General features: G+C 34.0%; 1 protein-coding gene across 1 annotated transcript in view; it reads right to left on the reverse strand.

Annotated features, from left to right (window-relative positions):
* Positions 1-6,782: 6,782 nt before the first annotated feature.
* The window catches only part of LOC127870050 (uncharacterized), a 55,992-nt gene continuing 39,005 nt past the window's right edge, over positions 6,783-23,769 (reverse strand). The window contains exons 62-69 of the mRNA XM_052412710.1: positions 17,632-17,670; positions 17,348-17,469; positions 11,620-11,684; positions 11,246-11,403; positions 10,283-10,400; positions 9,957-9,976; positions 9,499-9,755; positions 6,783-7,733 (exon numbers count right to left, since the gene is read on the reverse strand). Of these exons, the coding sequence (XP_052268670.1) occupies positions 9,499-9,755; positions 9,957-9,976; positions 10,283-10,400; positions 11,246-11,403; positions 11,620-11,684; positions 17,348-17,469; positions 17,632-17,670 (779 nt within the window). The 3' untranslated portion in view covers positions 6,783-7,733. The remainder of the gene's footprint in view (positions 7,734-9,498; positions 9,756-9,956; positions 9,977-10,282; positions 10,401-11,245; positions 11,404-11,619; positions 11,685-17,347; positions 17,470-17,631; positions 17,671-23,769) is intronic.

The following is a 23,769-nucleotide window of genomic DNA, read 5'->3' on the forward strand; positions in this document are numbered from 1 at the left end:
TAAGGTTACACAGGCTACACTTTTGAGAGAATGGGCGTGACTTCACTAACCCGATACTATTTAGAATTGTTTGACAGGCATTCTGAAGATTTGGATTTCCCTCTGGCTATATCCCACAGTGGCGAGCAATTGCCTGGTTTAATAACATTTCCTAGAAGGTTGTACTGGTCAAAGTACAAAAGTCGCTGAGCCACATTTCGCCCGCAGATTCAGTGATTTATCAATTATCGCTGTCCATGTAAACTTTGTTGGGAACAGTCAAGTTTCGATGTATTCAATCAGAAATTGAAGGAGACCGTACTTTCCAAGGAGCCTGTACACGTCTGACATTAAACCTACACTTTGATTTTCCAGATTCATATATCTGAGCAACCTGTTGTGAAATACATCTTTCATCAAGTACTTTGGCGATAATCTGCATAACTTGCCTAGGAATTGTAACTGCGATCAATCCATGTATGTTTCAATCGGGCTGGCATTTCATATACACATACAGTAGTCCGTAGAAATACTTTTGTGCAAACCCTGCATGTGTTTTATACAAAATATATATGCCGTTTCTAACCGAGCTACAACACTTGCTGCACAGTTATTCCATAGTTCACAACCGTACATTTCCTTCGGAAGGACGGCTGTCGTATATATCGTCATCAATGTTTTTGCACTTACATTTTCGCTTTGTTGCCAGCGCACTGTCGCAGACAGTCCTATGATGCGTGTATTTTTCTGCGATAGGAATCGGGTCAGGATGCAGTTTGAATGAATGTTGGTGCTTATGTCACTGCTCATTAAAAACAACAACAGCGCATTTACTAGGGTTGTACAAGAATCTCCATTTCTTCGAATATTGGTAACAAATATTTCGCATATAAAAACAGTCGGCGCTATAGATAAAAAGCGTATTTGCGTTATTACGCAATTAAAGTAACCAAAAACGTAATTAAATTTAAAAGAAAGCGTACAAAAACGCAAATACAAATTTAATAACGTAATTCCGGTAAACAAACCTTGCGTCACGAAACGCAATTCTTACAAACACCGGGCGTATTTTTTAGACTGGTTATTTTCCGTACAAAAATGTACCGGATAGTTTATATGCCGCCCTATGAAGAAAAGAAGGCAGTCTTTCCAGCGGTTATCAATCTTTGGGGTATTATTGTAATTATTCGTAGACCCGTCTGATTTCTACTTTCATTTTCAGTAATTGTTTGTTGTTATGCACAGGTACCTTTTTGAATTCCATTTGTATAAATAATATAGTAACATTAGTAGATTTTTATTATATTATATATGTCATTCCCTAAATTGAGGTAAAAAAAACGGGTTTGAAAACCCCAATTAAGCTCAAAAGTATAGGGGGTGACAATTTTTGCTAAAACTCTATTGAATTTACAAATACCCTATTGTTGTCAAAAACAGGGGAAATTACCCAATATACCCCAAAATGTTATCTAAAGCCATTGATATTGTCAAGTCCATTCTTTGAAAAAGAAACAAGCACCATATCGTCGGCGACTGTCGGGGCACAAAAATTTAGATCGTACAGGCACACACCGTTTTACTATTCATAAGAACCTTTATAAGTCCGTCAATTTACACAAGGTACAAGAGCGGCGAGCTCATACCGCCCCGTCGAGTACCCTGTAGTACCGGAAGTTCACATGAGTGCAATCCCTGGTAGCGTACCCGACTTTTTGTGTTACGGTGCATATCTCTGAAAGCTGCTAGCGTGTTGTTTTCGACCGATGGCGCTAATGGGTCATTATTTAATGCTAGCAATTTGTGGAATAGGCCCTCGTGCCAAACTCGGTCAAAAGCTTGTCGAGCATCGCGGTAGCATAAAAAGTCTGAAGATGAGTTTTCTCGAGCGTAGTGTAAGCATTCACGGAGCGCGAAACTCGTCATTATGCTTCCCAGCCAGTCTTGGAATCCCCCTTGCAGTCTGTTTAATTGATTTAGTATATTATTCTTACAGCGGTCTAAAAGCATCATTTCATCGAGCTTTAATAAACTTGATGTTATTATTATTGCCCTGTGATTATTTGGTTCATCTTTTCTTTTGTTACCTCCCTTTTGTAAGGTGATTATTTCACCTTCCTTCATTTTATTGGGAATATGCCCGCTTTGCAACATTTGTGTATACATCTGAGACAATGGCTCCGCCAAAGTAACGGCATCGAATAATAAGTATGTGCTGTTATTTGCTCGGTGTTATTAAAATTCAAAAACTTTTTAAAAAGTTTATTACGTTTCAAAAACTAACATTACAAGGTGGTTGAGAATTCATGATGTTATTGTGTATGAGATAATACAAATCGTACTATGCACACATATATAAGCAAGTCAAACCAAGTCATATAGGATCGGAATAAATGTCATTTCATGCCATTTTTATTAAACGCGTTCGGGGCGAGTTTAAATAATAATGGCATTAAATGATTACAAATTTGATATCTTTTTTATTACATGCTTTTTCACAAATATAGGCAATTAACATTAATTTCAACGTCATAATAAGACCAGAATTTTTTTTTTAATTGCTCGACGTTACTTGACGTTGCAACGTCATTTCAGCAACAATTACGTCACGCTATTCGCAGGTTAAAAAGGTAAACAGGACAAAGCAAAAGAAACATGATAAATATAAACATTTCGTTATGCTTATTTAACATAAAAATCAATGTTTAGCATTGATGAAGTTTTATCACTTTCATGAGCAATATTCAAACATTTCAAATACATACACTTTATATGACAATGTGACAAAATACAGAAAGCGAGTTATTAGGAGAACATTAATTAATTGAGAGACCAAAAACAACATGATGGTCAGTTTTAACAATGTACTTTTCTATAGTAATGTTACTTTATTCGCATTTCTCGTTGTTACACGTAGGCAAAGAGCACAAGTTCTTGTAGTTCGTATATTCCATTTAGCAACTATGATGTACACACGCTCGTTTTCAGATTTACTGCATATTTCTCTTGTCAACTTAATATTTATCACGTATTTTAACCAATTAATTGTATTCTTTGTAGCAGATCATTGTGTTTTCGTTCCCCCCTTGCAAACTTAACCGATTTACGTACCCGTATCGTTCAAAAAGGCTAAACTCGTTAGAGAGGGTGACTGGATAACGAATGTTTGACTGAAATATCTGACATATCGAAAAATATTGCAAAGAGAAGCAACACTAACTAGCCTTTTAAGCGGATCAGAAAGATGAAAGATGAAATCGCGATTTTGAATGGTAAATTTGAACAGGTGTCATGTTGATACAGTTTCATTAATGCAGAACACTATACGTTTTGATGTTTAAAGATTTAAGTTGTTCCTTTGAATTGAAATATTGAGGAATAAAGCAATAAGCTAACGATTAAGGGATTTAACGACCTAACTATGAACCGAATTTCATATTCTTTGTAAATATTGTATTATTCGGAAGTGTATTGCCACCTATAAATAATATCCATGCAATGTGTGTGTCACCAATCATCGTGCTGTTGGTTGTTTTAATCACACGAAGACATACACCATAATTTGACCATATCTTAGATCATAACATCGAAGGACCGTAATGTGTAAATAAACAACATACAATCTATGATGCGATAAAAACAAACATTCGCAAAAAAATGTTTTGTATCAAATCACTTTAGTCCCTCTTTTAACACAGATGTTAACTTTTTCAAAGCTTTATTTCTAAACTAGAAATGTCCTCCATTCACAAATATGTATCAACGTGGCGTATTTTTATATGTGTTAACCCCTGCCAAAGGCGAAGGGATATAGCATTGGCGTGGTCCGTCCGTCCGTCCGACAGTCCGACAGCCAAACGTATCGTGGCTATATCTCAGAAACTATATAAAAAATCAAAATGAATCTTCTTCGGTGTATATATATATCAATTAGGAAAAGTGCCATGAACATGAACATTACCCTACACTTTCTTAAATAAGAGTAATTGCCCTTTTTTCGATTGTTTTTTTCAGTGCTATATGTCAGATACAATACATCAACATGAATCTACATGAGCGTATAGATATCAATGATGAGAATTGCAATTCATAAAACCAATTACCTTGCCCTTAAATACTTTAAGGATTATACCATATGTCAAGAGATTTGCACCGATCCATAAACCAACTTTATTTGGCGGGGGATATCAATGCAAAGGATTTGCTTGTTTCTACAAGCATTCACACTATAAGTTACGACGCTATTTATGTATCGTTATTTTTAGTTGTATACATGACTTAATAAAACCATACTAAAATAGAAAATATCAAATAGGTCTAACATAGAATAGCTAACGGCACATATAATAACAGTCAGGCGAAATGCTACTCGTGGCGTTGCCGTTAGGGTCGGACGAGAAGCCAACGTCATCAACGTATGTAAAGGATACATCGACATTGGCTATTGGCAGTGCTGGGATTGTGCGTTGACAGTGAAAAACGAAAACGACTGTACATACACGGTATCAACGGTTGAAGGGAATATTTAAGTCAGTTGAATATATATTTACTTAAGTAAAAGAGTTTTATAAAGAAATTGTCTCAAACAATACAATGCCCGTGGTTTGTTATATACAAAATATTTTTTTATTCTGGATCTATCTACCACATTGATCCGCATAAGCATCGCTCCTTTATGGGCCAAGCCGAGGAAAGGTTATTGGATATATCTGTGAACCCGTCACACAACGGAAGTATGAATAATAATCCAGCAGATAATATTGAAAATCACGACGCTTTTATTGATGAAGGAAAGAAAAGAAAATTAACCAATGTTCGCTATTAAAATTTCTACCATCAAGATCCGTAATCGTTTTTTTTTCCCACTTGCACGTGCAAGAAGAACAATATTGGAAATTCTGACAATTAATATATGGATCTTCACCAGTGGTAGAATTTCTCATAAATACGGTATGTCTCTTCGTAAACATAATTTGTATATGTAAACGAATTACATATCAAGAGACACAGCAATTACGTGGTCATTCGAAAATACCAGGCTTAATTGTACACGCCAACTGGCGACGACGATAAAAACCCTTTGCAAAATGATTCTCAACAACCGAACAACTAGACAAGTGTGTATCAGATGTAATGTGAGGAACTATTAACTATTATGTATTTATACGCATGTCCTCATTGCTTTAACATCGCCGTCGCCGTAGGTTGACATTATGAAACTGTCGGCTAAGATCGAACAGCGCTTGAACTTGGAGAACCCGAATAATATAAATAGCCATACAACGTAGAACATGTACAAATACGTTTATCCAAAGATTCATAGTGCCCACAGCAATGGATATAATGGATATAATTTCAACGACGATGACAATGGATCGTAAAAAATATACAAGTCTGAATGTCAGAAGTACTCCTAAATTATTCTAAAAAAGAATCAAAGATTACATTTGCGATAAACAGAACAGAATAGGGCAGATAGTTTATTTGCACTCATCTTCAATTCCATTAAGTGTAAACAATTAAAATATTCTCTCATTTCTTGGAATGTTTTGGTGCCTTCCAGTTTCTATAAATAGAACATGATGACAATCTCTTGTTTTCTATTCTGTTTCTACATTTCGAATTTAAAATTGTGTCTTTGTAAATGGATCTTTCGAAAATTCAATTTCTTGTAAAGAGATTATGATGAATTGTCATTAATATAAGTTCGCCATTTTGAAATAACAAATCGTTTACTATATTGCGATTAATTATGATTAATTAATATTAAAATATTAAATAAATAAATGAATGTTAAATTGAAAAGAAAAGAACACTATAAACATATTGTTCACGCTTTCTGCGTAGATTGAAGATGTCCTGCTAGATAACAATTTTCGTCGACGCTGACCGTTACACTCCACATTTTGCAAGGTCAATTGTAAGCCCTGTGCGGATTCTGACATAACCACTTTGTCGTAGGCGAAATATAGACGATAAATAGATTAATTTATCATGTCATGAAAATTTATAATTTTCATAACTATTCTTCTTTAAATTAATCGAAAACTTTGTTTAAACGTTACGTTTGCGATCCGAGGCAGACATTTAGAAGTTACTGAAGACGTCCTCCACATTTAGCCACGACAAATGAAATTGATCGTTTGACGTCAACCAACCAGGCGATAAAACGACGATGGCAATAACAAATTAAACATTTTGTTTGTAATAAACTTATTCGTGTATTAAAGCACACACATGTTATACTTTTGTCATATATTCAGTTATAATTTATTCTAATCGCTAATTATATAAGAGGAAATGGCTTGTCACACGCTTCAGCAATTAATGTTATATTAACATGAGATTTTGATGTAAATAAATGTATTAATCGTTAATTGACGTATTTCAAACCTTAACTGAAGTTTTTGCATGCAGTGAATGGTAAAAACGTGTGTAAAACAACTTTTCAGTGTATTTATCTGGTTCATTTTTATTGAGTAATAAATCGAGTTACTTTATTTTGATAAAATGAGGTTTCAACGTCAAGTAACGTCGCGCTATGTCATAACTGTCCAGTTTTATCATTTGAAAAGCATATGTTGTCATTTCATACCATTATTTAATAAAGTCGTCCAGGAAATGACTTTGTAAATTTGGTAAAGGCTCGATTACTAACACAATACCTGAACTTGCTAAATAACATTTGGAATGAAAGTTGAAGTCGTGCCATTACCTCTATTTCATTGTTACTGCAAAAATAATAAGCCATGTTAATTTTTATTAATTAAGGATTCTCAAAAAAATATAAATAAACAAAAGCAGGAAGGAAAACATTTATTTTTGAAACATATTAAATTATTAATACAAGAGCACCGCATAACTGGTGCCAACGCTCGGCTGCGGGTGCAGTTTTGAATAAATGAAAGCCTGTCTAATTTTTTAAAGGTCACAGTGACCTTGACCTTTGACCTAGTGACCAAAATTGTGTGTGGCGTGTAGAACTCATCAATGTGCATCAACATATGAAGCTTCAAAGTTGTAGGTGGAAGCACTTTGATTTTAGAGCCAAATGTCCAGGTTTTAGCACTACGCGGACGGCGGACTAAAGACGGCGGACGGCAGACGCCGGACGACGAGCTGGCTATGACAATACCTCGGGTTTTCTCCGAAAACAGCCGAGCTCAAAATGAGATAAGACGATTGTGAAAAATAGGCGTCGTTTAAAATAATTTATGATGGATATAACGTTTAAAAATATTATGTCCGCTTAGAAACGCCGCAAAAAAAGAGTACGTCCACATAAGTTTTAATTACAAAAATAAATTTTGTTGAAAATGTATGTATTATCCCAACACATAACTTATATGCCTACATAATCATTATTTAAATTCAATGATGATGAAATTTATTTACGAATTATAATTGATACCTTCATTTTTTACGTTAAAAGCATGTTTATATATAATGATTATTTTAAACATATACGTAAATATAAAAAAAAATCAAAATCTGATTACATGCACGTTCACACATAGAAATTAAGCATATGCGCTCCTCCATTCAACAAAAATAGGCATACACTTCTAAAGCAGAAACATCAATATTTCTTGAATACAACTTATGTTAAACTTCATTACTGTTTGGGCATTTAAAGCACACACACACACATAACTTCCACGTGTTACAGCTGCATGCCAATATTGTAGTAACTTTCACCTTGTTATGACAGACCATCATACCGGTTTCGATCGGCATCTGTCTTACGGCGATTTCTGTCAATTTAAAACAATATTTCTGTATTATCATAGACCAACAATGCACCATAACATTAGAAGCAATTAATTGCGAAATTTAAAAAAAAGATTACAGTACGTATAGCGCGATTTCTGCCTTCTTCCACGCATCACCGTGATTCAGCCCAGCGTGGAAGATTACTATCTCACCCCGATACACCGTGGAACACGGTACACCGTGGAACACGGTGATGTCGCCGTGGCGAATTGCGGTGTCTAGTCTCGAAAAAACTGTTGATAAGAACCAGCGCGAGGGCGTTATCGGGAAATCGATCACACGGTGGACCACCGCGGTCTCGGTGGTTTTCGGTGAAATACAGGTAAAGCAACAACAACAACATTATACAAATGTACGGTCTGCAATATCGAAAAGTACATGTTCATTCACATGTACATGTACATTCAGATATTGCAGACCGTATAATGTTTTTTTAAACTTTGTATGTATATGTATAACATGTACTTGATATTTATATCGCCGAATATTCAATCCTTTTCTCATGTGTTTTCCCTCTTTACAGAATCATTTGACATGTCTTACATCGAGTGTGAGTATAGATTGCGTGTCATGCTTCATGTTTTGTTTCAATTGTTTCTGCACGAAATTTCACTCGTTTTTAATTAAAGATTTGTTGTTTTCCACGCTGACGAAAAATTGTCCACGGTGGTACTGTGTTTTAGGCAGAAATCGCGCTAGACGTACTGTAAGTACAACTCGTCTTAATTATAATGCACTCGAAAACCATATATTTTTCCACGCAGAAGTATTATTACGTCTTCAAATAATGATGAATAATGTAGGTAAATGATCCATATACCCATAAACATCTTATTATTAGGCTACTGAGAGTTGTGTAACTTTTCAAGATGAATTGCTTAAAAGTTTTAGTTAAATTCATGTAACTTTCTTTATGATAGTTACATGACCTGCCCTCCCCAATCAAACCGGAGAGAAATATAGGCTTACCTCACCGTCTTTTCGTCAGTCCGTCTGCACAATGTGTTCTGCTTTTTTACCAAAGAACTGTACAAACTTCGTATACTTATAAATGGCATTAAAAGCAAAAAAAGTACGCAAGATATTATCATGAAACTTTGCTACACATTGAGTTGTATGTTTTAAATATGTCTTTCAGTCAGTTTCATTTACTGTTTACCTGTCTGTCTGTTTGTCCGCATAAAAAAACGAAATTGCTAGTAAAATACATCTCGTAAACTGGATCCTGCGATTTTTTAGGATTTAATGTAGAGTAACTAAAACATTGCCTGTATTATCATGAAAGTTTGTGAAAACATTTGGCTTTATATGAGCCTTTAGTTCTTCTGTCAGTCCCTTTTTTTTGTTAACCAATCTGTCCGTTTTTCTGTTCGCGAAAACATAAAATAACTCGAAATGAACATAGACATGATTACATATTAAAAATAAAGAGAGGAATATGCGAGTTCGAGGATGACTCTTAATTTATGCAAATGTCAAACGTGAGCTAAACGGATTCTTTAATTTCATTATAAAACATGGCAAGTGTACAGTTTAAGGACATTTGCATTGAATGTACATGGGTTTTTTTACAAGACCGGCAAAAAACTTCTGTTTTAAATGCACACTGTCAAAGCCTTATATAAATAATCTGGCTTTTTACGAAATTCCACTTGTGTACACAAATACTTTGTTTACCACAAGTAATATTTTCTTCTGTGTGTAAATGCATCTCGTTAAATGCAAACGTATTATTACCTCTCATACCTAGAGCTTGGCCTGACTCTCTTCAAAGGCAAGCTTGGACCCAGACAGGTTGGCTCGAGGGGTCTTGTGCACATCATCCTTTAACACGGACATTTCCCGTGCGGAGATGTCTTGGTACGTGTTGTCATGCGCCTTTGATTCAAGATGGTCCATCTCCATTGGCTTCTTGGCTTTCTTTTTGCATAAAACGACAACCAGCACGACGATTATCAGGAACAAAGCACCGCCAACCGCAGCCGAAACAATTATGAACAGTTCTGTGAGCAAATATAAATTAGAGATAACATTGAATACAATAATGAAGCCCCTTTTTGCAAACCAACCTTATCGGACCTTTAATTGGAGAAACATTTATTGATAGATGCATCTATGATTTAGAGAAAAAAATAACTGTTTGTGATATAATAGATAATTTTAACCAACATTCGAATATTTAACATTAAATCGAAAAAAAATACCCTGTGTAGTTTTCTTTTTTCTGAAATAAAAAAAAATGAATTGCGTGAGTACTGAGTGAAAATATAGATGAAAAGACCTTCTTGACTCAAGCAAGTGTTTATTTTGACAAGGTTATAGAAATTGTTAGCTCACATCAAAACACTTTGCGCCGCATTAAAATGCCTAAGCAACATTTGTAGAATAGTTCATATAGAATTAATATTTTGGTTATTGTTAAGAAAAACATACAATCGTTGTAAAAAATAATTCCAAAGGATTAATGTCATGGTGTTAAATATGGTTTAGCTTTACAAAATAAAAAATAACTGTTTGAATGTGTACTTACACACAACGAACGACCGAATCGTCAACCTCACATTGTTCGTCATCGTTACATGGATGGATACTAGTGTATACACGGCATTTTGCAGACTTCTTCTCTTCCGTATTGTCGTGTAAGGGAACTTGCCAAACAAGATTTAAGCAAGATTATTATGATCAGTTCGTTACAATTTCACATACCGGTACTCGTGTCATAGTATCTAATTAAAATGGAATGTGACTCTGTGTATAACAATTGATCAATAGCTGTTACTTGTCTTAAACGTTAAAGGAAGGTGAACCTCTCTTAATGATATAGCGGTGCAATTAACTTTATTGCATATATGCATCCACATAAAACACCCCATGGTCATAGTTAATTTACTATTGATGTTAAACTTTTAAAGAGACCTTTTCGCAGAATTAAGCATTCGTTGAACTTTTGTCATTTAATACTTGAAATGGATAAAATTGACACAGTAGAACTTAATAGCTCAAGTAAAAAGCAAGAATAAAAAAAAGTAATCCTCAACTGGGCTCGAACCACTGACCCTTTAAGTTAAAGTCTAACAATTGAACCGCTCGGTATTCCGTGCTCATGTAGTTATGGGTGTATTCTATACTTTATATAAGCAATCCTCGTAATATCACAAAATATAACGATAACAACAGAACTCTCCAAATCATTCAATCGTTTCGCGTTTATAACGCTTTGTTATTTTTAGATTTTTAAATCGTCAACAGGTGCATATAATGAATATTTTAGAGGATGGTAAATGTTCAGTATTACTATTTCCTCTAAAATATCATAACTACAACAAACATTTGCAAATCTGAAACATTTTTCTTAATTTTACCTAAACGTGAAAATGTCTCTTTAACGTTCATATACGCATTTGTTTCATGATGTTGGCAATTAAATAACCAATGGGTTTAACAACTAAGAATCTAAATAAATGCTTTATTGTTTCAGATACTAATAATTTACCTTTATCTTTACCAATGAAAGCATTGGTGACGTTGTATGTTTTACCATAAATTACAAGACCGCTCTCGGCCAATTTCAACACCGCATATATCACATCGCTCAAAATGTGTTCGCGCTTTTGATATACAACAAAGTGGTCCACGTACAGACTTCCTGTTCTGTGAAAAAACAACAAAGTGATTGGTGTTTAAATGGCATTCATACTATCATACTATTATAAAGAACTGGATTATTGTGATTGATATTAAAATTACATTCACTATATTACATTTAACTTATTTATCTGTTTACAAATTTAAATACCCCCCCCCCCCCAAAAAAAAAAAAATCTATTGATATTAGGAAGATAACTTTTAAACAAACTTAATTCATACCTTATATCTCGTATGACTACTTTCGAAAGCCAATGCCCTATTTCGTCTTTGTAGAACTTGGTCAACTAAATTATGACAGCACAGTAATGTCAACAGAGATTTTAAATGTCAAAAGCGTAATTTTGACCATAAACGTTCTTAGGAATAAAATTATATAAATTATTTCAAAAACGACAACAATAGAATAAATATAAAACAAATGAATTGCATATAGTTTGTTTAATTTTTAAGATAAGTATACGTGTGTTTCCTATAGGACATGATTTTTTTAAATCAAAGTATAGTCCGTTTTCCTTTCATTTTTTAGCGAGAATCTGAATTTATATATCGTAATTGTATTGGAATAAAATGAATGTGCATTCTGCTAAAATAATGGTTATAAAATATAAAAGAATGAACGTTAATCAAATATTTATTATTAATAAATATATAAGAGCATCAACTAATACCGTTTTAACATAAAGACACTATTCAAAGACTACCAAGCGTTATTTTAAGGATTCAATGTCAATTACGCGTGACCACCGTGAATTGATTAAATCTTTGCTTACATATTGCAGAACATATTTTAGGAGTTTTTGCACATATTTGAATCAAAGCGCTGAAGGGTTTGCAGTTGTTCGCTCTTTGAATGTATTACAGTCACAGGACATCAAGTTCTACTTTTTAACATAGGCAAATTGAACGGCCACGGAAAAATGCAAACACACATGTAATTTACTTTTAATCATCTACATTTGTGAGAATTTGCAAAAACATCAAAGAGGCAAATGCCATTGATTTACAAAATCTCATAATTTTATACAGGATTCACACAAACAGTTTAACAAAGATGAAGATTAGTTTAAACAAGAAAGTAATATTCAAAAAGATATTCGACGTATGTTGGTTCAAAGCAAAAAAGTAGTAGCAAAGTTTTAGCTTTATGATCACGACCCACGCCATAAGCTAATTTGATCTATACATGCACACTTTGTGAGTCTTACAAAGACTAAACCACAACATTATTATAATAATAATGTATTGGTATCAACGAGCATTGTATTAAATTCTAAAGCAAACCTAATTAAAAATATTTAATATGTTTCGCCTGAAATTAAATGCTTCATTTATAATAAGATTATAATATATTTCCATTTCATTTTACTTTCATTTTCATGTATTGACAGTAACTCCTTTACCCCACCTCAATCCACGTCACCAATATGTTTTACGAACGTGCCATCTACTGCAATGTATGTTTCGTAAATTGACGATTTTTTCTATAGTTACAATGGGTCAATACTTTCTCATCGAGTCTATTAATTCCGATTTAAATTTTTCATCATAGAATACTACATGTATTGAGTTGCGAGTCTATTTTAAGCTACAGCACATAAATCAGGTGCAAAACACAATCTTTTCATGCGTGGAACTTGACATACGACAGCAACAATTTTGCGCTCTTATTAAAACACGAGTTTTTCATGGTGTACATGTAAAGTGAATGGTGTGCCCTGTAGATGCGTACGAAGGGACTTAAAGAAGCAAATATAATGACGTGGCTATATAAAAACGGTGTTAATCAGTTTTATAAATGGACATGATGATATATACATGTACTGGAATAAAATTGCAACCGCGTATATTTTTTAAAGGTAATTGTTTGCACAACTTACTCGCCATTCGGATTCAATTGCTAACCATTTGCTTATAACTTTTCATAAGAAACTATTGTTATACCCCACCAAAGGCGGAGGGATATTATGGCGTTGTCCATCCGTCCGTCCTTCCGTCTGTCACAAAACGTTTTAGGTGTATATCTCAGAAACTATATAAGATATCAACACGAAACTTCATGGGTGTAAATATGTTTATGAGGAGATGTGGCGGGTGATATCAATTCAACGAATTTGCTTGTTTGCAGTTAAAAGGTGTGATGATGATGCCCGGCATTGCCTTTTATGTACTGTATTTATTAGCGTTTTATATCACATAAATGGTATAACTGTAATTACTTGTTAATCTATAATCAAAAATAATAGTCACCAGTTAACTCCGCCCTCATAAGCATTCTCGTAACAGATTGGACGGTGAACATCGCAGTTTGGCGACTAGAAAGTAACCTGAGAATTTCTTGTGACGCGTCTCTGTCAGCACACAAGAGAGTGTAAATAGGCTTGAATATCCTATACGCACGTCGTCACGCTATCTATTTATCAATGTATTGTTTTTGTCGCGTAGAAGTAAGTGCCGAGTGCTCTTTTAAAGTAGTGAATACTGATACATTGATAGAGAAACCTTGATTTTTTTACAATCGCCCTTTTCGTCAACATTTTAAACTTAGATCGCCAGCTTAAAGATTAAATCGCCATAGGCGATTTTGGCGATTGGAAACTATATCATTATTCCGATAAATTAGGTCGATATAATCGATAGGTCACGTCGTCTAATTATTTGGACTAACATTTAATTTACTGCCTTTGAAATAAAGTTTGAAAAATTACGTTTTTAAAATGATTAAATAAAAAAAAGGGTTACGTTGTTGTTTTTTATCACTTGTTAGTCGCATATTCCCCGCATGGAATGTGTCTTATTAAGTGTAAACCACACGTTAATGTTCGCACATACAAATTATACTACGGGGGATCACATCATATGTGTCCTCGCATGGCTTATTATGAGTTTATTTTTTTCGCACTCGAAATATATGGTATTTAAATATTCGATTAACACGCAGTTTTTTTTCATTCACACATTCAAATCACCCTTTAGAGTCGCGTCATGCAAAAATAAGTCTTATGGCGCTTCGGCTAGCGTATCTCAAGACCAGTCAGCAGCAATTGCGCAGTCTTGTCAGGTGCTGTGCTGTCCGATATAAATCACGCACTGTTTCGTGTTCTCGTTATGTATCTCCTAATCAGACTGCAAGATCACCACCTGTACGTCGATAATCCAAACTGAGTTGGATAATTAAAACTGAAGTTTTTGAAACTGAAATTTTGTTCGGCCGAAACTGAAACTGAAAGGTAGGTGATTATTTTATCATTTCTGCTAATTTAGTTACTATAAGGACGTAATTGTTCTACGCATGTGATAATGAATGTTTGACACACACATGCGTTTTGAGTTTTGCAATGATATAATAGTTTTCTAGTAAAAAACGATAAATTTGTCTTCGGAAAACGCTAATTTTCATAAAATGCGACTTATGTGTTGAAATATTTACACGTTAATTGACAAAAGAGCGAACGAAACTGTAACAGAGATGTGCCAAATTATATCATTAATGACCTTTAAAATTTTACTTTGAACACCTAGTGTGTTTCTGTGTTAAAATCATGTGTTTGCAGGACGGGTATAAAAGTTTATGGATAAATCCAAACTGATATGAAAATTTCTGTGGATAATAACCAAACTCAAAATGGATAATGCACAAACTGCGATGCATTGAACATGTTTTTCAAAGACAGGTTCGATATTATTCTTTGAAAACAACTATTTATAACCCAAAACTCTCACGATGTGTATAATGGAATATAAAAAAAACGTTCAACCAACATCAACATCCATTTATTTGTTATTAATGAAATCAATTTCAACGGAACTTGCATATATACAATTTAGATTAGAAGCAAAATAAGCATGCGAAATATGCATTCCACGTACACAGAGATGCCATAACACGTGTTCCATGTCATTTTGGATAGCATGAAAAGAATAGGAATTTAAAAATGTCCCTACTTATTATTTAATCACTTGATTTAAAGGGATTCGAGTCGAAGCTGCAGGTTAAAGTGGCACTTGCCCCGCTGATTCATGTGTTTGTCACCATATTAGAGGTTTCGAATATTATTTTAGGCATTACTGATCTGATTTATTATACATTATATCAGAACGATTGCATCGAATGGTACACAAATATTTAAGGGGCATATCGACGGCTAGCATAGCATTTTACTTTCCGAAAGATATGTACACATTGAAAAGAACATATTAAATGATTTCTTAATACAAAGACATAGATATTACAATATTTCTGTAAATTATGTATTTTTATAATACCAAAAAGCTTTCCCCTTGACTCTTTTCGCCGGCGCGGGAAAATTGAAGTTGTAGTAAAATATTTACGAGTGAATTGTACAGTACCCCGCTATGCGCATGCTCACTGACGATACACGACTTTTAACGGAATTTTAGCATAGAAAGCTTTGTAAATCTATATGGAACGACTTTGAACCCTATTGAAACCTTGGTGGGAATAATATTTGATGACTTTTAACTATCAATCTTTCCGATTTCATCAATTACGTATTATTCCTTCCGATTTTATGTTAATAAAATGTGGACTTGTTGTAATTTTGAATATTTGATATTTCATTATATAGGGAAATACCGCCGATTCGCTCCTTAAAATGGTGGCAAATAGATTTAGAGCCGGGGCTTGGGCACATATAATTGGCTTTATTTTGCTACGTGGTAGGACCAGACTGATAGAGGTATTCGTATGAAAATGCTTCTTTATTTTCAACATTTGTATACAGTTTTATGGAACATACATTTTTCAGTACTCTTTTGGCGGAAATGGAGATCGATCGGCATGACGATTTTATTTATGATGATTGTTAAACAATGTGCTAAAATGCTTTTGTTGTCAGCAATGAAATAAATCTCGAAACATTTTACAAGAGTGTTCATTTTACATAGATCTTTACATAAAAACACCTTGCAGTTTGGTCATTATCCATCGTATTCCTAATGTTAGTTTTGAATTATCCATACACTAGTTAGGTCATTATCCAATTTGTATATTCTTGTCCCAAACAAATACGAGTATATTGCGTTTTCGAGCATTTCCACCAAATAAATGTTTAACATACATATATGAAAGGTTAATACATAAGTCCAAGCATTAAAACATAAAAAAAACATTCGATCATAAATGTCTTCGGCCTTAAACATTCGACAATTTCATTTACTTTGTCCAGATTTTCAAACATAATCATTTTATTTCGACGTAATTGTTTTTAATTGTTATGGGTTTATTAGCGCATTATATCCGGAAAATAATATTTTATCAAAAAGAAACGTTTATTATGTCACAACTGACCTTAAATAAACGTGTTCTTAGAAATAAATGACTGAAGTCATTATTTATGTCGCCTTTTTTTCTTCAGTTTGAATTATCCTACTCAGTTTGGATTATCGACGTAAAGGGGTGAAGATGTGCATGCTGGGCTGTAGCTACGCTGGTCGCATATTACATAAGACCCATTTTCGCATGACGCTGCTCTTACATTCAACACAATTCTTATCGATAGAAAATTGAAGTCGAATTGTTATTTATAGCAAACTGGCTAATTTCGGTAGCCTATTCAGTCTTGTTAGAACGATTTCAATACCGTGGTAACATAATGAAGCGATTTCCGTCTTATTATGAATTAATAATATTTCGGTAGTTTTTGTTTACTCATCTTGAAAGCAATTCTGTGTGATCAACGTTTATCGATAGTCCTTTATGTCTTCCCCGGACGATTTAGTAACCGAGTAACGAGTCAAAAGATTGCCATCGATGCAAAAAACTTGTTTTAATAGTAACACAAGTATTATTTAAACATATATCAAACATAATAATTCTGGAAATGATCAAAACAAACCTTTTTGCTGTTTATATTGAGTTTAAGCGAATATGGATACATTACTTCCAATTGTCATGCCTGACCTCTTCGAAATGTATGTAATTACTTACCGATGTGTTGAGTTCTTTTACATAAATATCGTAAGTGTTGGACGTATTTAAGGAGTTGTAATGGGGTAATGAGTAGCCCAACTTTATTTCCACTTGTAAGACCCCATGGGCGTCATCAGACACTGTACAAAGAATACATAAGGTGTCAGTGTTACACCATGAATACATCAAATTAACGCGATAATCTTAGCAGCCTGCACCTTGTTATAATACGTAATGTTCGACAAAGCGAACGAATTAGAAATATATAGTAATAGTTCATCAAAGAATATTAAATGTCTTACGAGCGTTTTCGTCCGGAACAATAATTCCCTGGGTATTTTCTGCAAAGAAATATGTTAAACGTAAATCAAAGAACCTATTAATTTAAATAATATTTATTGGCTGAATTAAGTGACACATATTTTGAGTACATTTTAGTGTACGGTATACGGTCACAAACAAAAAACCAATATAATAATAACAGTAATACTAATAAGCATTCGCTTAATATGAAATAGTTGAAGCTAAAACAATTACCTGACCGGGCAAAATTTAGTTAGTCAATTAACAGCATATGATTTCGTGTCGTAAATAACAACCTCTTATCACTTTTTAATATGTTTGCTTTTAATCTGATTAGAGGTGATACATGTTTTAGGCTTTTTTACCTAAGCATGTCTAGTGCATCATTCACAACATTGTCAAATTTTATCTAAAGTCATTTTATCCTGTTTTAGACAGTTATCCTTCATCAATTCGTGTGTCAAAATTTTGGAGTAGGATGAATGTCATGATTAGCAAGTCAATTCCAGTTTTTCTTATCATGCAGAAATGTAAAAAGAATGTCGTGTGTATGTGCTGATGTTTGCGAGCTACGTCAAACAAATTTGAATAACCACACCAAGATAAGGATCCATACCGGCTAACATTCTAAAAGATTTCGTATGACAGCAAGGGTTCTATGGTTTGTTTGACACTGCTTGGAAGCATTACCATAGTCACTTATAGTTCTTAAAGAACGGTCATGTACATGATGTTACTGTATATTACGCTGTCACGTGATTTGGGCGCGAACGGTCGCAATTTTCAAGTGGGAAAGAAAAATTGGATTTTAATCGCAAATTGTGATAGTTTACTCTCTATAAAATAAAAGTTTATACAGGACTATCAGTGCTATAAGTGATATGTGTTATGGGAAATAAAAAGAAGTGAGATCGGGACAGTAACGGCAGTGAAAGTGAAAAGTTGAATAAAAACAAGAATGTGAAAACAAGAGGCCCGTCCGAGGAGACCAATATCGCGGTGAGTGAACTTCTCTGCGAAACAAAGTCTATTTTATTTGGTGCTGACAGATTTCAATTACTAGACAGTGATGTTTTTGTAGACAGTAGTGAGAGTAGTGAGACTGACGTAAGACCTTTAGATCAAAATATGGAGGCGCAAGGGCGACCGGAAATGTCTAATACTAGTATCGAAATACTGGAGTTTCTCAAACGAATTGATGGCCGACTAGTTAATGTTGAACAGACGCTTGATTCCCTAATGGGATTAGAGAAAAAGGTTGACAATTTTGATACGGAGCTCAAAAAGCTGAGGACTGCATTTGAGAATAGGAACCGGAAATTAGAGGAAAGGATTTCAAAGGTGGAAGAGAAAGCTGAGTCCGCGGACTTTTGCCTAGGTATGGCGAATATTAAAATGGTTGAGCTAGACAAAACCAATGTCAGACTGCAAGAAGAAGTGACTTATCTACAGTCACACTCCATGCGGAACAATCTGGTGTTTAGTGGTATTGCGGAAAGTACAAACGAAGGGCAAGAAATCGGCAGAAACCAAGGTGAGAGGCTTTATTCATGAACAAATGAGGATCGCAAAGGACATTGTCGACAAAATAAGCTTTGAGAGAGTGCACAAAATGGGGCCTAAGCGTGAAGGTGAAAGTAGACCCAGGAGTATTGTGGCAAAGTTTACTCTGTTTAAGGAAAGAGAGCTTGAACGGCACCAGGGGAGCGATCTCAAGGGTACCCCGTTCTACGTGAACGAGCAGTTCCCAAAGGAAGTGTCCGACAAACGCCGAAAGTAGGTGCCACGAATGAAGGAAGCCCGCAGCCAAGGTAAAAAGGCATGGATTGCGTACGACACACTGTTTGTCGACGGGAAGCCAGTTCGGGACTAGGAGTGCGTCGGGGATGAGCTGCGCGTACTATCATTGAACGTACATGGACTTACTGCTTTGAAACGAGACAGCGTTGATTTTATTAATATTGTTGCTAAACATGACATATTTTTTCTATACGAAACGTGGACTTCCGACCCTAGTGTCGTTGATATACCCGGCTATAAATCTGTTAATTTCTTCAGAAAATTCCAGCATCGAAACGCGAAGCGCGCGAGTGGTGGAACTGTTATCTATATAAAAGATTCTATTTCTAATGGTGTTGAAATTATTCGTAACTATCTGGACACTGTTATATGGATTAAATTGAATAAAAATGTTTTTCATATGGACAAAGATGCTTATGTATGTGGTGTTTAAGTATGGGGTGAAGATTCTCCAGCGTACAATATTTTTAATGTTGATATATTTGACGTTTTAGAATCAGATATTAATTTATACGACACATTGGGATATGTTTATATAGTTGGAGATTTTAATAGTCGTGTTGGCTCTAAATGTGATTATATTATGCATGATAGAATGACTGATTGCATTGATGATTACGATTATATTCCAGATGAACCACTGTACCGGGCCTCACCCGATAATATTGTGAACACTCATGGTGTTAAACTTATTGACCTTTGTCAATCAACCAGTTTACGCATTCTTAACGGTAGATTGCCCGGCACAGACAAGTTAACATTTATAACGCAACAAGGCGCGTCGCTAATTATCTTGCTCACAAAAGAAAGCAATTTTTCACGAATCAATAGTTTTACGGTTGAAGATCTTAACGTTTATAGCGACCATACACCAATTAGTTTTTCGATACATGCCAATTTTGATTACCCGGAAGGGATAAGTGAAAATTATGTGAAAATACAATGGGATGTATCTAAACGGGATAAATTCAGAAGTGCTATTATTAGTCGACTAACCGAACTTAATAACTTGACATGTAGTCATAGTAGTAATCTACAAAACAGGGAGTCTATAAATACCCTGCTTAACTCTTTTACAACAAGTATGCGTGAAGTAGCCGATCCGTTGTTTTTAAACCATTCCTCGCATAAGAATGTTTCTTATAATGATGCAGCACATGTTAAGCATGCTGACTGGTTCGATAATGAATGTGTTCAAGCTAAAAATATATATTTACAAGCGCTGCGAAATTTTAATTTCTACAAAACAACAGAGAGTAGGCATTTACTTTGCGCACAAAAAGCAAATTATAAATCTTTAATAAATAAAAAGAAACGGTTGTCTGAAAATAATAAGCTTTGCGAGTTAGAGAAATTAAAGCACGCTAAACCTCGAGAGTTTTGGAAGCATTTTAAAAATAATAAGAGTAGAAAGAGTAACAACATTTCTAATGATGATTTCTTTAACTATTTCTCTACACTAAGTAATGATATTTCGCAATGTTCAAATGACGAGGCTGAGCAATTTTGTCGCACAAATGATTTTAATAACTGTGATGTCCCGTTTCCGGAACTTGATAAACCAATCACCACTGACGAAATTGTAAATGCCGTTATGTTTTTGAAATCGCGCAAAGCATGTGGATATGATAATCTGCTGAATGAGTATTTCATGGAAAGCGTTGATATTTTAGGATCACATTTGTGTGATATATTTAATGCTATTTTAAACTCTGGGTATTTTCCTGATAAGTGGACCGAGGGGGTAATTGTACCTATACATAAAAAGGGGGATACGGAAAATGCTAGTAACTACCGAGGTGTAACACTTGTAAGCTGTTTGGCTAAATTATTTACAACTGTAATAAACAAGCGCGTTGAATCTTTTTGTAACGAAAATAATAGTATTTCGGACGCTCAGTTCGGATTTCGGAAGGGAAGATCAACAGTTGATGCCGTTTTTATACTCTTGTCGGTCATTCAAAAATAGCTTTACCAAAATAAACGTCTTTATGTTATTTTTGTCGATATGTTTAAATGCTTTGACTCAATCTACCGGAATGCCGTTTGGTTAAAAATGTACAAATCCGGAATTCAAGGTAAATTGTTAAGAATCATACGAGATATGTATCAGAAAGTAAAATCTTGTGTAAAATCATGTAACACCTATTCCGATTTTTTTGAATATGCAGTTGGCCTGAGGCATGGTGAGGTACTCTCGCCGATTTTGTTTTCATTCTTTGTTAATGACCTTGAACTTTATTTACAAAATGAACCTAATTCTGGTTTATTAATAGACGATATTGTGTTAATGCTTTTACTTTTTGCAGATGATATGGCAATTTTTGCGAAATCGCCAGAGGAATTACAAACCAATATAAATCTTTTGCACTCATATTGTAAAACATGGGGACTTATTGTAAACACAGACAAAACAAAAATTATGGTTTTGAGAAAGAGGGGCAGACTGTTAGCAAATGAAAAATGGAGCTTCGATGGGAAAGAATTAATGGTTGTAGACGATTTTAATTATCTTGGTACTGTACTCTTTGATTCATTTGTTGGTTCTATACTTAACTATTCAGCAGAGGTATGGGGATTTAAACAATCAAAAGAACTAGAGAGAATTCAACTTAAATTTTGCAAACGTATTTTAAAACTTAAAACTTATACATCTAATGCGGGCGTATATGGGAAATTAGGTCGGTACCCTCTGTTCATTTCTAGGTATCTAAAAATTATTAAATACTGGAGTAAAATTATACATACGGATAATATTATTATTAAAAAGGTTTATGAGAAAGCCAAGGAAGATTGTAACAATGTTTTTACAAATTGGGTTTCTACTGTAAAGTTATTGCTGAATAATTATTGTTTCTCTTATATCTTCGAAGATGCTGACAATGTCGATTTTAAATCTTTTATCAGCATTTTCAAACAACGTGTCATAGACAATTACATTCAGGAATGGCCCCAGAGCATGCAGACAAACCATGTTCTTACTAATTATGTCCTCTTTAAAAACATTTTCAACTACGAATCATACCTAGATTTACTACCAAGCAGCCTTAGAATGTTCTTTTGTAGACTAAGACTGTCGGTCCACCCCCTAAGAATACAAACGGGTAGATATGGTAGAAATAGAATTGATAGGATTCAGCGTTATTGTTTATTTTGTAATTCACAAGATATTGAAGATGAATATCATTTCATGCTTATATGTCCATTCTTAGATGAGATTCGCAAAAAATATGTACCAAAGTACTATTACCAACGCCCATCGATGTTTAAATTTTTGGAAATGTTGGGCATTGATAGCAAGACCAAATTAATTAAAATTTCTCTTTTTATTAAATACGCATTAAATAAAAGAAACACATTGTTAAATGTAAGTTCATCCTCTTAAATAACGAAACATAAAAATTCTGAACTAACACAATTTATTTGATTAAAATATTCAAATGTTATATTTTTTATAGTAAAAACCAGGTATACCGTTTGTACTTTGCTACACACCGTATGTGCTGAAATAATATACTATATGAAGTAATGTACTTTATTGTATACCGTATGTACTTAAACTATGTATTATATGATAAACGTGACATGAATCTAAATCATTATATGTTTTTTTTTTGTTATACTGACGATGTACATTGTGCAAGTCAAAATAAAACATATGTTCTGTTCTGTTCTATATTCCTGCTGTGTTGATTTTATATGTATGTATCTGAATGTGACTGAAATAAACTAAAAAACTATAATTAAAGCACATTTACAAATCAGTAAATAACATAAACTAGAATTTAAGCATGTGTGTGTTGACATGCAAAACATAATTAAAGATGACATTTTCAAAAACCGTTTTCGGTTTCATAATGAACACACAGGATTGGATGCATGTAATTTTTTAATACAGTGTAGATGATCTGGTGTAGTTTATACGACAAACGGGACGATTTTAACTTTGAAATTGTGAATTTTCCGTTTCTAGATGGCAACATCCCTAAAGGACCTTCCTATGGTATTTACATTTCGCAGTTGGTACGTTATGCCAGAGCATGTTCGTGTATTAAAGATTTTAATGATCGTAATCTAATATTAACTAAAAAATTGCTAAAACAAGGCTTTTTGTATCATAACTTAAGAAATAAATTTGCTAGATTTTACTCTAAGTATGGTGATTTAATTTCAAAATATAATGTTTCTTTAAAATGGCATTTAAATAATGGAATCTCCCATCCATCATTTTACGGAGATGTTTTGAAGCGTGTCCGCAAATTAAAATATGTTAAACCAAATGTTCATATTAAACTTTTCAATTTAATTAACTTGTTTTTATCAAAAGGATACGATGC

Source organism: Dreissena polymorpha, chromosome 2 (genome assembly GCF_020536995.1).
Source record: "Dreissena polymorpha isolate Duluth1 chromosome 2, UMN_Dpol_1.0, whole genome shotgun sequence".
Lineage (NCBI taxonomy): Eukaryota > Metazoa > Mollusca > Bivalvia > Myida > Dreissenidae > Dreissena > Dreissena polymorpha.